This window comes from Halichoerus grypus, chromosome 6 (genome assembly GCF_964656455.1).
Source record: "Halichoerus grypus chromosome 6, mHalGry1.hap1.1, whole genome shotgun sequence".
Classification (NCBI taxonomy): domain Eukaryota; kingdom Metazoa; phylum Chordata; class Mammalia; order Carnivora; family Phocidae; genus Halichoerus; species Halichoerus grypus.
This window is the reverse complement of record NC_135717.1, coordinates 178,804,786-178,818,342: the sequence shown is the minus strand read 5'-3', so window position 1 is coordinate 178,818,342 and position 13,557 is coordinate 178,804,786. Positions and strand designations below refer to the sequence as shown.

The following is a 13,557-nucleotide window of genomic DNA, read 5'->3' as shown; positions in this document are numbered from 1 at the left end:
TTCTCCATGCCCGGGCCTCTGTCTGGGGCGTGACGGGTGCCCCTGTGGTTACCCCTCTCCTTTCCCACACAAATGTGAGTCCCACCTGCACCTGAGCCGGCCAGGTGGGGTGAGGGGGATGCCCAGCAGGTGGCACCTGGCGGGGGGAGGTCAGCAGCAGGTGTGGACACAGGCAAGGCCCACAGGTGAGGTCAGGTGAGTCGTGAGGAGAGCCCCCAGGTTCTCTCTGGGCCACACGGACAGCTGTCGGACTGAGGTTCCCAAGGCCCAGGAAATCCACACCTGGGGTCCTATGCCCACCTGATTTCACACGGGGGCTGGGCAGCCACGAGGCTGTCCCTGGGAGGGAGGTCAGAAGTCACCAAAGCAGGGGCCACAGGGTGAGGTCAGTGCAGGACCAAGGCTGTTGAGTGGGCAGACCCACCCCCCGGCCCTGAGTGCCCAGGGAGGCCCTGCTGGCTGCCCCCCTTGCCCAGCCAGTGAGGACGGGACGGCCCTGGGGACAGCACTGGCTCACGAGCTCCAGGCAGAGCTTGTTTAAAAAGAACAGCTCAGTATTCGCTCCGGTTTGGAGACTCCCTGCTGCAGCCACGCCGGTCAGGCTGGGGTCCGGGGCCTGCAGCTTAACAATACACAGGCTTGTCAGTAAGAATAACACAACTTTTATTGGGAGTTGGGGTCTTGGGTGCCCTGTCAGATTATCAGAACATTAAAAATGGACTCAACACAAAATAATCTTACAGACCCCTCCAGGACAACGTGGCCTGGCCCTGCCCTCCCCAACAGGTGCAGACCCCACCCCACCTGGCACCACTGAGGCCAGTCTCCGCACCCCTGCGCCCCATCCTGCACACCCATGGCCAGCCCCCGCCAGGTGCCCCAACTGCCCCACCAGGCCATGAGGGTCTTATTTTAAGGCAGTCAAATTTTGCAGCCTGGCTCAAGGCCAGCTCCCAGGGACACTGGGCAGCTAAGACCCTGTCTGGCCAGTCCAGCTCCAGACCCACACCTGTCCCCAGAGCCAGGGAGACCCTTCGCTGTGGCTGGACACGAAAGTGCAAACACGTGGCTCTTTCCTGCGTTTGTTTAAAAAAAAAAAAAATCCGTAAAACCGGAGGCTCGGAGCCCGTGGCACCCATGCCCGTCGCGGCCCTCCGTGCGCACGGTGTCTTGGGGTCGTGGCCCCCGGCTCCCGCCGGCAGAGCGCACGTCTGAGGCCTTATTGCTGTGCGCGGAGCTGGGGTCAGGCAGGAGAGACGCAAGCCGGGCTGTCCGACTGGTTCCAACTGGCAGCCCTACCAATGCAGCATTTATTTTAAAATTAAATTAAATTAAATTAAAAAAGACAAATTGCATCACCAGGTAGTTTTCTTGATAAGGGCGCGCCGTGGCTGGGCGGCAGCAGCATCACACGGGGCCGTTCAAGGCGGCTCCTGCGGGGGGTGGTGAGTCCATCTTCCTGCAGGAGGACGGGTGGGGGTTGGAGCCCTCAGGGCCCGAGAGACCCATGCAGCCCCCCCCCCCCCAGCCCAACCTGCTCACCTGTCTTTCGTCACGGTGCCCAGGATGGCTACCGTGCACGTAGCTGGGGCCGCAGAGCTGATGGCCGCCACAGGCCCCGGGGAGCCTGCCACGGTGGCTGGGGCGGGGCTGGCCTTGCTCGGTGCTGGGCTGGCCGCCAGAGCAGCCTCGGCGGGGACAGCCACGGCCGGGGCGAAGGTTGCTTCTGCAGGCGTGGGGGAGGTGGGGTCTGACAGCGTGTCCGCCCTGTATGGCAAACGCAGGCTCCAGCGTCCTGGACCACCGCCAGGGTAGCCCAGGGACCCACTTGGCCAAGGCAGCTCTGCCTCCCCAAGTGCTAAAAGCACCAGACAACCTGCCTGTCCACTGAGGCCCCAGACCTTCCAGGCGGCGCGCATCCCAAGCTTGCCCCCCGACACCTGGTCTCTCTCCAGACAGCCCCCAGCCCCACGCCGGGTTATGGGAGGGCCCGCAGGCCATGTGCCCAGGAACGCTCCCTCCCACGCCTGGAGAGGGCAAGAACAGGTGACCTCAGGACACTGGCCCTCCTCGTTGCAGCCCAGGAGGAGAGTGAGCCCGTGGCTCCCCATTCAGCCCACACCTGCCCAGTGCTTGCTTCTGGTACATGTGAGACCACCTCCAACCACACAAGACCCCTGGGAGCCAGGCAGGGTGGAGCAGCCACGGACAGCGTAAGAAACAGACCCTAAAGCCTGGTGACCACGTGTCAGCCCAGATGGGCATCAACTGGGGGTTCCCCACAGGTTGGCTGGGAATGCTGGTGCAGACAGCCCTGGAAATACATGCTTGCTTTCACAATGACCATACTTGCTTTTCAGAGCAGAGGTGGTTTGTAGGTGGGGGAGTCAGGAGAAAAGGAAGAGGTTTTAAGACTTGCAGTGATTCTGAACTTTGAGAAAGAATTAAACCCATTCAAGAACCCGATGTGCACCTCTAATCCAAGAGCCACCATGCATGGGCCCTGGTGCCCTGCCCCCTCGCCTGACCCACACTTGTAAACACTGAGACCCCGCTGGCTCCGGGCTGTGCCCCCCAAGGGCAGGGGGCTAACGAGGACAGGCCATGTTGTTTGGGGTCCTGAGAACGAGTGTGCTGTGAGCCAGAGTGGACCCCCACCAATGGGATGGACCAAGCCCCAAAACCATTTGGGACCCCCAGGGCTGGGGCAGCGGGCTGTGGGGGAAGGAGAGACCACACCACTCACGCAGTCACGTACCTGGTCTTTGTCCCCTCCTGCTGGGATTCTGCTGGGGGACCTTCCCCCTTGCCCCTATAAGCTTTGGCTCCACCACCACCTCTCTCAAGTGCCCACCGGCCCCCAGTTCCCTATTTTCACAACTCACAGCTCCTTAACACTCCCCCCCTCCCCGCCCCCCAGCCCACCAGACCCAGCCAGGGGTCTGTCCAACGATAGATCCCAAAGGCCTGGACCTTCTTCCTGTGCCTGAGGGAGGGATGCGTGGGGAGAAGCTTGCAGGGAGGATGCCTGTAGTCAGAGTTCATGTGACCCAACGAGGTCTTCAGACACCCCCATCCTGTCTGAGCATGAGGGGCATTTCTGAGGTGCAGGCTGAGTGGGGCATAAAGGCCATTGTGCCCTCTCCCCACCATGTGGAGCAACCCCAGATCCTGGGGTGGCAGCTCAGCCGGCCAGAAACCCAAAACCCTGGCTACTGTCCTCAGTAAGACCTAGGGGTGAGGCAGCCCCATCTCCTAGCCTCCAGGGTGGGACCCTGAGGCCCTGTGCTTGTATCTCAATGAAAATGCCCCTGACCCCTGGCTCCCACTTAGATGAATGGGCGTCCCAACCGCCCTAGGGCCAGCATCCTCGGTCATGAGGTCATCAGGGCAGCAGGGTCAGCCTGCTCCCGGGTGAGCAGAGTGCTAGGGACAGCCAGAAATCCGTTTGCCCCTGGGGACCCTGTGCCCACCCCATCCTGCACACCTGGGGACTGATGCGGGCAGCAGGGGAGCCTCCCGGCTGGGACCCAGACTGACAGCTTCCAAGGCACCAGCCATCTTCTGCTCGTCCTCACCGTGGTCGGAGACCACCAAGGGGGCCTTCCTGGTGACACAGGCGCTCCAGGCACATGGGGAAGCCGGGCCTACTACAAGACGGAGCTGCTGACGTCCACGGAGGACGGAGGGGCCGCAGGGCATGGCCTCAGGGTCCTCACACCCACGTGTGCATGTGTGTATTTACAGAGACTGTATGAAGAGACGGTCCTCCCCCAAGCAAGGAGGGCCCCCACTCAGCCCTGTGGGGCTTCCAAGCCTGTCTGATGAGGGGCTCAGGGTCAAGGACCCTGAACAGCCCCCAGGATGGCCAGTGAGGTGGCGCAGTGCACGGGGGTGATCTGCACGGACAAAGCAAGGCTCCCAGCAGCGTGGATGGGGCAGGCCGGTCATACCTGCACCCCAAGGACTGCCGGCTGCAAAGCCCAGCATCGCCAGGGAGACACAGCCCGTGGGGCCTTGGCCATATCCTCCCACTCCCTGTGCTCAGAGCCCCTCCTACTCACGGGCTCTCTCGGGGCCCTGCTTCGGGCCATCCTGGGCATCGCCGTGGCCCATGTCCACTGGGGAGCTGCACCTAGGCCCCGACTCGGAGCTGCGGAAGGCAAGGCTGAGCCCCCTCTGGGCACATGCCACCCCCAAGGGCAGATGGGGTGACCCCCCGGCCCGCCCCACCTCACCAGCAGAAAGGCTGGAAGTCGGTGAACTTGGCCCAGCCTTTTTCCTCCAAAGCCGCGGAGCTGGGGGTGCTGGCTGCCCACACGTTGGAACCCACATCCACCGCCACTCCCGGGGCCGGTGCCGGCGAGTTCACCGGCTCGTCAAACACTGTCCACGAGGTGCCTGCTGGGGGGAGACACAGCAGTCCAGGCACCCTTGACCCACAGGTCGGCCCCACCTGCCTTGAAGCCCAGAGCTGCGGGGGCCCCACAAGAAGTGGACCAGTGGTGTCACGGCCACCAACTGTGACAATGTGGCTAGGGTAACCTCAACTGGGGGCAGGGGGCAGCCGGGGTCTGCCACCAATCCTGCACCACCGCGGCTGGGGGCATGGGACAGGTGCCACCTTCAGGAACATGGCTCGAAAGCTCGTACAGATCAAGTGAGCAGGTAACAAAAGCCCATTGCAGCCCCCACCATGCACAGGCCGGCCGGGGCCTGTGTCCCTGTCCAAGTCCCCTGCCCAGCCTGAACCCTGTGTCCCCAGAATCTACCTTCTGAGCCACCCTCCAAGCGAGGACCTTCCTTCTGGGTAGAAGCCAGAGGGACACCTGCCCGAGTGGCATCCTTGTCTGCTTCCAAACCCTCCTTCCTGTCCTGGCCTCCACGCTCCAGGCCATTCTTGGAACAGCTCTCTGAGGTGTGAGGACCCCCAAACCTGGGGAAAGACACATGGTCAGAGCAGCCCCCAGCCGGCACCACACGGGGACCCTGGGAGCATCCTGTCCTGTGCATCCAGAGCATCGTGGCTGGGGCAGGGCTGGGAGCGCGCACACAGCGTTCTGGGGCCTCTCTGCCTCAGGAGGCTTGGGGAGACAGGTGGGCCTCACACCTGGCTCTGGCCGTCACCCGGGCAGTGCAGTGCATCTCCTTGTCCTCCCAGATGTCATCCTCCTCGTCATCATCAAAGGGCTGGATGTGGTCACTGCAGCAGGCCTCAAACAGAGCTGCGCTGGGCTGCAAGCAAGAGCACCCACGTAGCTACACATGACTCCCCGAGGGGCTCAGCCAGGCAAGGGGCTTACAGGATGGGCCCTGTCTCCCCCTGCTGCCCACCCACCAGGGTCCCCACCCACACCCAATGAGCACGGAGCAGAGGACTCACACTGTCCTCGTCAGCATCAATGCTGAAGTTGATCTCCGCGATCCTATCAAAGGGAGCACTGCAACAAGGGAGATACTCAGCACCTTGACTGCCACCAGGGCCGCCCGATGCACCGGGTACTTTCGCTCGTGCCCTTGGCGGATGCCAGATGCAGCTGCACCTCCCAGGGGGAACACAGCCAAGTCCAAGGGTGTGGACAGTTCTGCAGGCAGCGACCGGCCACGTGGGTATGAACAGATGGGGGCCTCAGTCGAAGGGGGCGGCTCTCTGAGCCCGCCTCCCTCCTCACACACACTTGCTTTTTTCCACCTGGGTCCACTCTGTCCCTGGTCTGCACGGTGACAACCTGCCATCGCTGAGGGTGTCTCATCCCAGCCCCTCAGCTGAGGAAGTGGCAGAACAGCCTCCAGGGCCAGCCAGGACGAGGCCGCAGACCTGGAACCTGGTCACACTGAGCAGAACCCAGCTCCTTCCAAAAGGGACAGGGGACAAGGTCGTGGGAGAAGGAGGCTCAAATGGGGGCCGTGGTGTGCAAGGGAGGCTCCCCAGTGACAGGATCCCGGCCAGGGTGGACAGCCCCGGGCACATCCTGGGAGCTCACTTGACACTGTCATCCTGGTCAGCAAACTCCTCGTCGTTGAAGCCAAACTGATCCACGAAGGTGGCCGTCATCTGCTGGACCTGGTACTCGGAGAAAGCCTGGCAGGGAGGGTGACGCAGGGCAGGCCTCAGCCCGAGGCTGCTCCCAGAAAAACCCACTGGTGCTTCTCGGCTTCTCCCAACCTAACCTCTCGGGATAACACCAATGCAGGGTTGTGTCCAAAGAGCTTCGTTTCCTTTAAGTTTCAAGATCATCCACCAGATCCCCCAGGGTTTACTGATGTAAGGTGGCTCAGGGGGTCCCCCCCTTGTTACAGGGGCTGCACCTCCGGCCCCTCCCCTGCTCGAGCCTGGTGCGTGGGGACTAGCACACTCCCCTGGGCTGTCTGCCGTGGCAGCTCAGCAGGGCGCCGTCCAGCACGCCCCGGAGGCCTGAGGGCTGCCGAGAGCGGGTCAGGGCTGCCGGAGGTGTGCAGAGTGGCCACACGCACCTGCTGCAGGGACAGCTCATTAGGGAAAACGCCCTCCATGTCCTCATCCTCACTCGAGGGGTGAAGGTGGTGGGTGCTTACCTGAAACAGCCAGAGTGGGTGGACGTGAGCCCCGCACCCCCCGGGGCTCCTGCCCCCTAGCCCCTCCCCTCAGCGTAGGGCACACTGGGCCTCGGGCATCAGGAGCCCCGAAGAACACACTAGGGGTCCTGGTGTAACAGGGAGGGGGCTCTGCTGAGGCTTCAGGGGGCCAGTGGGGCCTGAAGCTGGACAGGTCTGTGTTCAGGACACGGACCCGGAGACGCCACTGCACACAGGCGGGGCCACGTGGGTGCGCACAAGCACACGTGCGTGCACACACGCGCACTCACGCACACCTGCACGCGTGCACACACACTGCACATGCACACGCACACCCATGCACACACACTGCACATGCACACGCACACGCGCACTCATGCACACACACTGCACATGCACGCACGCACACGTGCACATATACGCACACATGCACATACACGCACTGTGCACACGTGCGCGCACACATGCACACACGCACTGCACACACGTACACGCACTGTGCACACGCACACATGCACACGCAGCACGCGCACTCATGCACACGCACTGCACATGCACGCACACGTGCACATACACGTACACGCACTGTGCACACGTGCGCACACATGCACACACGCACTGAACACGCAATACACGTACACGCGCACATGCACACGCACGCACATGCAAACGTGCACTCACGCGCACTCATGCACACGCACTGCACGCACACATGCACATACACGTACACGCACTGTGCACACATGCACTCATGCACACGCGCGCTCATGCACACTGCACACGCACATGCACGCACACGTGCACATACACGTACACGCACTGCACACGCGCGCACATGCACACACACACACATGCACACGTGCACTCATGCACACTGCACACGCACGCACACGTGCACTCATGCAGACACATATGCGCACACGCACGCACATGCACTCATGCACACGCACACTGCACATGCACACACGCACACGTACACGCACTGTGCACACGCGCGCACATGCACACGTGCACTCATGCACACACTGCACACGCACATGCACGCACACACTGCACACGCGCACGCGCACACACCTGCATGCGCGCCCACACAGGAAGGCACGGCCACTGCACCAGCTGACGCCGTGCGGCGGGAACAGCCAAGCCCCCCAAGCCCCTCACCAGGTCCACAGCGTTCCTGCGGTTGGTCTCTGCCAGGGTCTCCTCCACAAAGTTCTCCCAGCGCCCTCGGCAGTCTGCAGGGAGCCCTGCAAGGGAGCACCGCTGGTGAACCAGGGGTCAGCGCCACTGCACACAGGTGGGGAGAGCCCGGAGGGGACATCTGAGGGCTGTGGGAAGGGAAGGAGGCCAAGGGTCCTGCAGGAACTCGAGGGCGCTCACAGGGACAGGGCCCGAACTGAGCAGGCGCGGAGCCCTGAGCTTACTTGGCCCACAGGTAGCTGCAAAGCAACCAGGGAGGAGGACTGCTGAGGAAACACAGCCCAGCTTCCTTCTCTGCGCGCCCCCCGCCCCCGCCCGCCACCAGCCCTCTCCGTCCCACCCATGTGCCTGTGTGTGCCTGTCTTCTGGAAAGGTCACAGCCCCAGAGTCTGTCTGCAGCCGGTGACGGAAGGCCACGGCGGAGGGCTTCTGGGCTCACCTCTTGCACCCCGACCTGTACCCTTTGTGGGGAGCCTCCCTGGGCCCGCACACCCCTTGTCACGGGCGCCAAAGGACCCAGGGGCCAAGCACACCCCCTTGCTTCCATCCTGGAGGGCCACCCAGAGCTTCCTCAGCTCACGTCTGGCCATGGGCCACAAGGACCACAGCTGAGACCCTGTGAGGGGGTGGCCACACAGCCTGTGCACAACTGGCCTGACCGTTTGCGGCCCAGCCTCCTCAGCCGCATGATGCAGGATGAGCCCCAGCATCTCCCGTGCCTGCTCCAGGATCAGGCACCTGAGGCCTGGCTGCAGCATGACCGCCTTCCTACACCCCCTGTGGGGACCCCCCAGACGGAGCTTACTCCTTTGTGCAAACACCATTCACTTAGTAAAGCATCCCACATGGGGCTGAGGAAGACTGTCCTCAGGAAGCTGGTAGAACACCAACCCCAGCACCTTGGGGAGTCCTGGCTGCTGTCCACCCTCAGCCTCCTTGACTCACTCATGCACTCCACCTATCTGTCCGTCTGTCCACCCGAGCTCCGGGGCCTCTCAACATGCTGCTCAGGCTGGCCCGGGCATCGTCCGCCTTAGCGGGGTCACACAGACCCTTCTGAGCTGCCCGCCTTCCTGTCTGAACCACGCCAGGACATGAGGGCCAGAAAGGGATGTGAGTGTTCGGGCTCCAGGTCGGGAGGGTGGAGGTGTCTCAGGCTGAGGGCAGAGGTGAGGCCCGACCAGAGGAGGGGCTGCCTCTGCTCAGGCCCCACAGCCTACTCTCGAGCACAGAGGCTACCTCCCCCAGCTCCCCCAGCTTCGCAGACTCGTGCTGGAAAGGTCTGCAAAACTGCCTGAGTCAGAGAAGGAGGGCGGCATTCAGACAGGACTCGGGTGGTCCCTGAGCAGAGCGCAGGAGAACCTTGGGCCACTTGTGCTTCTGAATGCTGGCACCGGACAGGGTCTCTGGGAACAAGGAGACCCCCCACGGACGTCTGTTCGGACACCTGGGACCCAGGCCCACCTGAGAGAAGGTTCCACGTGGGAAAGCAATCTGACTCCAGTGCAGTTACCACTTGCTGAGGGTCAGGGGTCAGAGGCAGCAAGGGCAGGAAGGGCTCACCTCGGATGACGTCGCTGATGTGGGTCTGCATGGGGCCCTTCTCCAGGTTCTGCGCCACCGCGTTGGCGATCCGGGTAAGGTGGCCCATGTTGCCGCGCCTCATGCCGCCCGCTGCCCTGGAATGAGCGGCAGGACCAGGGGGCCACTGGTGTTGCGTCACTGTGTGTCCACCAGGGCCCTGACCTTGCCCCGCATGGCCTTCCCTGTGCCCACTACCCCCCGCCCCGCCCCGGCGAACCCTTCCTCACAGCCTTACCTGCAGGACACTGATTTTTGGAGAGCACCTGCTGTGTCCCAGCCACTAACTCCAGTCGCACTGCTCCTACCCCACCGTCCAGACCAGACCTCCATACTAGCAGGGCCTGATGGGCCTCCGCCCGCCCTGCAGGCCTGGTCCAACGCCGTGTCCCTCGACCCACTCTGACACCTCTGACCTGTCCTAGCCCCCGACGCCCTCCCAGCTCTGCCCAGAGCTGGCTGACCCGAAGGAACACCCAGTGGGGCAGAAGACTCAGAAAGACCAAAATACAGTGCATCTCTGCTATACGTGCTGACCCGGGGATGATCAAGAATGGACACACAGGACCCAGAAGCAGGCAGGCCAGGGCAGGGGCTGCTGTAGGAGGCCGGAGGCTCAGAGCTGGCCTGTCTCTGCCCGGCTCTCTGCCCGGTGTCCATACTGCCTCCCCATCACCGAGCCCTATGCACCCTGAGGCCCACGGCCTGGCTTCTGTCCACCGTTCCATCCCACGCTGCCATGCACACGCAGCTTTGTGTTCAACTCTCGTCTGTCACACATGACCCAACAGAAGGGCACCTCTTAAAATCCCTCCTGTGTTAGGAAGATGTAAAATGCTCACACATCTAGAAATGCAGCACTTGAGTCACAGAGTGGACAGAGTTGCTTTTGACCATGTTCTCTGTCTTAAAAGCCTGACGGCGCCCCGGAGAGGAAGCAAAGGTGAGCCCCTGAGCCCGTGAGCCCAGCCTGGTAGAGGAAGGGGTCAGGAGAGCGCCTGGCGGGACAGGGAGGCCTGCGAGGAGCTGCCCAGGGCGCAGGAGGACGGGGCCGGGGACAAGGCCTGTCAGCCTGCCGTCTTAACCTCTGGGGTGTTGTGGACCCTCAATGACAGCGATGAAGTACACCCCCAACAGGTGCCCATGTGCATAAATACAGAATGTGCAAGAGCAGGCTCCGCCCAGGGCTTCAGTGGGTACTGCAAGGACCAGGTCCAAGGAAGGACAGATGGCCCCATCTTGTACGTTGTACGTATTCTAGAGGATGCAAACTGGTGGGTCCTGTTCCAGCAGGATGTGGGCCATGAACCAGGTGAGGTCAGGGAGCCCCTGGGAGCAGAAGTCAGCAGGGCCGAGGGAAGGCAGGGTGAGGGTGGGGCTGGGGCTGCCCACACTGGGCCCCACAGGCCACACCTCTGGGGGACCTGGGTGGTCGAGACTTGTAGGCAGGGGGGAGACCATCTGTGTGTTTCAGAAAGATCCCAGCTGGGTGGGGCAGGAAAGCCAGCAGGAAGTAGCTTAGATGCGCTTGGGAGGTTTCAGGGCTCAGTGAGAACTGGCTGGTGGCTGGGGTGGGGAGATGGGAGAACTGAGGACACACTGTGGGTGTAAGATGGGGTCTTGGCTGACAGATGGGGAGGGCGGGGGTGGAGCATAGAGCTGCTCGGCCCGTCTCCTCTGGTCCCCCTAGGCCCTGACCTTCCCTGGACAGCCCTTCCAGGTGTTCATCCAGGAACAGGACCCCCTTCCTGGACACCCCGTGGCGGCCCCAGAAACCTACGCTGGGCCCTCAGGCACCCCTGCAGCCCCCTGGGGGTTCTTACTGAGCGTGATCATTGGCTTCCCAGGCCTCCAGGATCCTCTGGACCAGGCAGCACTTCTGGAACAGCTAGAGGGCCAGGTGACACTGGTCAGGGTCTACAGGGCTGCACACTCCCCTCCACCCACCCCCAAACAGTGAAGCAGGCACATGAGCACAAAGCTCGCTGTGGGCAGGGACACCACTGCGGCCTCTCTGCAGCCCCTAGGCCCCCTGAGGGCTGCCCAGTTCCGCTCCTTCCCCTTGGCTTCCTCCCACCTCCTGTGTCCAGAAGCAAGGAGTGAGCCTGAGTACGGTTTCCTGTGCCTGCACATTTGTTCTGGGACTCAACTCACACCCCACCCCACACGGGGCCCCTGCACACCCCCACCCCCGTGTGGCCCTCACCACTGAAGTCGCCTGCCCCCGGCTGTCTACCCCCTGGGCTGCTGTCCAGCTCAGGCCTGCACGTTGCAGGACTCGCTCAAGCCACACCTTCTATGGGGACTCTCACCAAAGACCAAGGCCTTCCCAAGCCTCTGCCCCTGCTGTGTGGGCCTCACAGCCAGCCTGAGGGTCAGGGCTGTCCCTGCACAGCCCCGGGCCTTGCCAGGGAAGCATCTCTAAGTGGGCTCCTTGACACGGGGAGGGGCGTCGGTGCTACTTCTCAACAGCACCCAGCCGGGCACTTGCTTGCTTCCTCTCCTCCTCAGCAAACACCTGCTGAGGCCGACTCTCTGCCAGACACAACTCTAGAGCTGTTCAGGGCAGGGAGACACAGACACCAGGGGTGTGCCCGCTTGAGGCCCCGGAAAAGCGTGGGCAGTCCCGGAGGTGAGCGTCCGTCATGCACTCATGGACGAGCAAGGAAAAGAAGAGAGAATGTAGTTTCAAAAGGTCCATAATCCTAGAACATTTTCTCATGAGAATTCGACACATTCTCTCTCTTTCCCTTGCATTTTCCTTCATGGCTACAACAGGGTACAGCGGACTGGCCTGGAAGGAGCAGACCCACCCCCTCCAGCGCCTCGGCTCCCCCAGCACAGTGGCCCTGGCGAACGTGGACACTTTCTTTGTGACTCGCAGTCTGATGGGTGGAGGGAGGGCAGCGCATCCACGTCCTGGGAGGATTAGGGGTGGCCACGGGCGGCCAGCGTTAGTGCTGACATCCGCACACTGAGGGTGGGGCTCAGCAAGCAGTGATGCGCAGGGCACACAGCAAAACACAGGTCACTGGCCGGACTTACATGGGTCACCATTGTGCTCTCAGGGCGGCTGGCGGCAGGCGGGGGGGTGTCTGGGCCCCCGTTCCCAGGCAGAAGCTGCACCCCGCTCTCCGGTCCGCTGGCTTCCGCCCTGTCCTCCTGGGCAGCGTGGGACAGGATGGCGGCAATGCATAGTTCCACTTGGAAGTGCAAGAAGTTATTCCAAGTGTACTTAAAAAATAGGTCCTGGGGTAAACAGAGGACAGAGGAAAGTCTGTGGACTGGTTTTCTCCTGGCAGCGGGACCACACAAGTGAGGGGATCACTGTCCCCTGGCCATCTAAGTGGTCAGGGGACGCTGAAGGTTCTTCCTTGACACGGTCTCTCCATGACCACCTGCCCTTCCATCCCCAGCCTGCTGCTTTGTTCCGCTCCCGGTAATCTCTGCTCTCATCTGACCACATCCTGTGGTGGGCTTATCCTTTTGTCCTTAAGTTAGAAGCTTAACTCACTCACTTTTAGCCTTTTTTCTTTCCCAGGTATCCTTATACATTTTGCTATATGGTATTTTTACTATTCTTCCTTTATGATTTGTCTTTGACCCATGACTTACTGGAAGTACATTAAATTCTCAGACACCCAGGGATTCTATTCAGGAGGGGACATGAAATCGAGAGGTACACACGTGGACACTCCCTGAAGGAACCCAGCAGGGCCCAAACCTCAGCTGCACAGGCCGAAGCCCAGAGGAGGCTAAGTGAGGGTGGCCGCATGGCGCCCCTGGACCAGGGCTGAACACGGCAGCCTGCTTCGGGCTCTCTGGTCCCCGATGCCAGTAGGAAGGCAGCCTGCTTCGGGCTCTCTGGTCCCCGATGCCAGTAGGAAGGCAGCAGCAAGGAGGAGTGACACAGAATGCCTGTCCACATCCCTCTGGCCACAGTGGCTATGGCAGCCTGTGTCTCAGGCCCTCTGCTGTCCACGAGGGAGGAGGAGGGGTGTGCAGGGGGGGAAATGGGGCAGGAGGACAGGGTGTAGACTCCACCCCGAGACAGGAGTATGGGCCCTTCCTCCACACCAAGGATTTGGGAAATGGCTAAAGGCAGGAAGCCCATCTGCCTAACACAGTTCTCCACAGAAACATGGTCCCAAATCTCAGCTTCGCTCTCTCTGCCTGTATGACCTTGAGTGACCCTGGAGGCGGCTTCACGATGTTACCTAT

General features: G+C 62.0%; 1 protein-coding gene across 9 annotated transcripts in view; it reads right to left on the bottom strand.

Annotated features, from left to right (window-relative positions):
• Positions 1-639: 639 nt before the first annotated feature.
• Positions 640-13,557, bottom strand: part of PPP6R2 (protein phosphatase 6 regulatory subunit 2) — an 88,844-nt gene continuing 75,926 nt past the window's right edge. For 4 of the 9 annotated variants that reach the window (XM_078076816.1, XM_078076817.1, XM_036113779.2 and 1 more), the window contains 14 exons: positions 12,382-12,585; positions 11,160-11,224; positions 9,319-9,434; positions 7,717-7,802; positions 6,475-6,555; positions 5,985-6,082; positions 5,384-5,441; positions 5,111-5,235; positions 4,773-4,936; positions 4,239-4,404; positions 4,065-4,153; positions 3,488-3,650; positions 1,543-1,767; positions 640-1,459 (listed from right to left, as the gene is read on the bottom strand). In XM_078076816.1, the coding sequence (XP_077932942.1) occupies positions 1,408-1,459; positions 1,543-1,767; positions 3,488-3,650; positions 4,065-4,153; positions 4,239-4,404; positions 4,773-4,936; positions 5,111-5,235; positions 5,384-5,441; positions 5,985-6,082; positions 6,475-6,555; positions 7,717-7,802; positions 9,319-9,434; positions 11,160-11,224; positions 12,382-12,585 (1,692 nt within the window). In that variant the 3' untranslated portion in view covers positions 640-1,407. The remainder of the gene's footprint in view (positions 1,460-1,542; positions 1,768-3,487; positions 3,651-4,064; positions 4,154-4,238; positions 4,405-4,772; positions 4,937-5,110; positions 5,236-5,383; positions 5,442-5,984; positions 6,083-6,474; positions 6,556-7,716; positions 7,803-9,318; positions 9,435-11,159; positions 11,225-12,381; positions 12,586-13,557) is intronic. The other 5 variants (XM_036113783.2, XM_036113784.2, XM_036113788.2 and 2 more) reach the window with 5 other exon arrangements.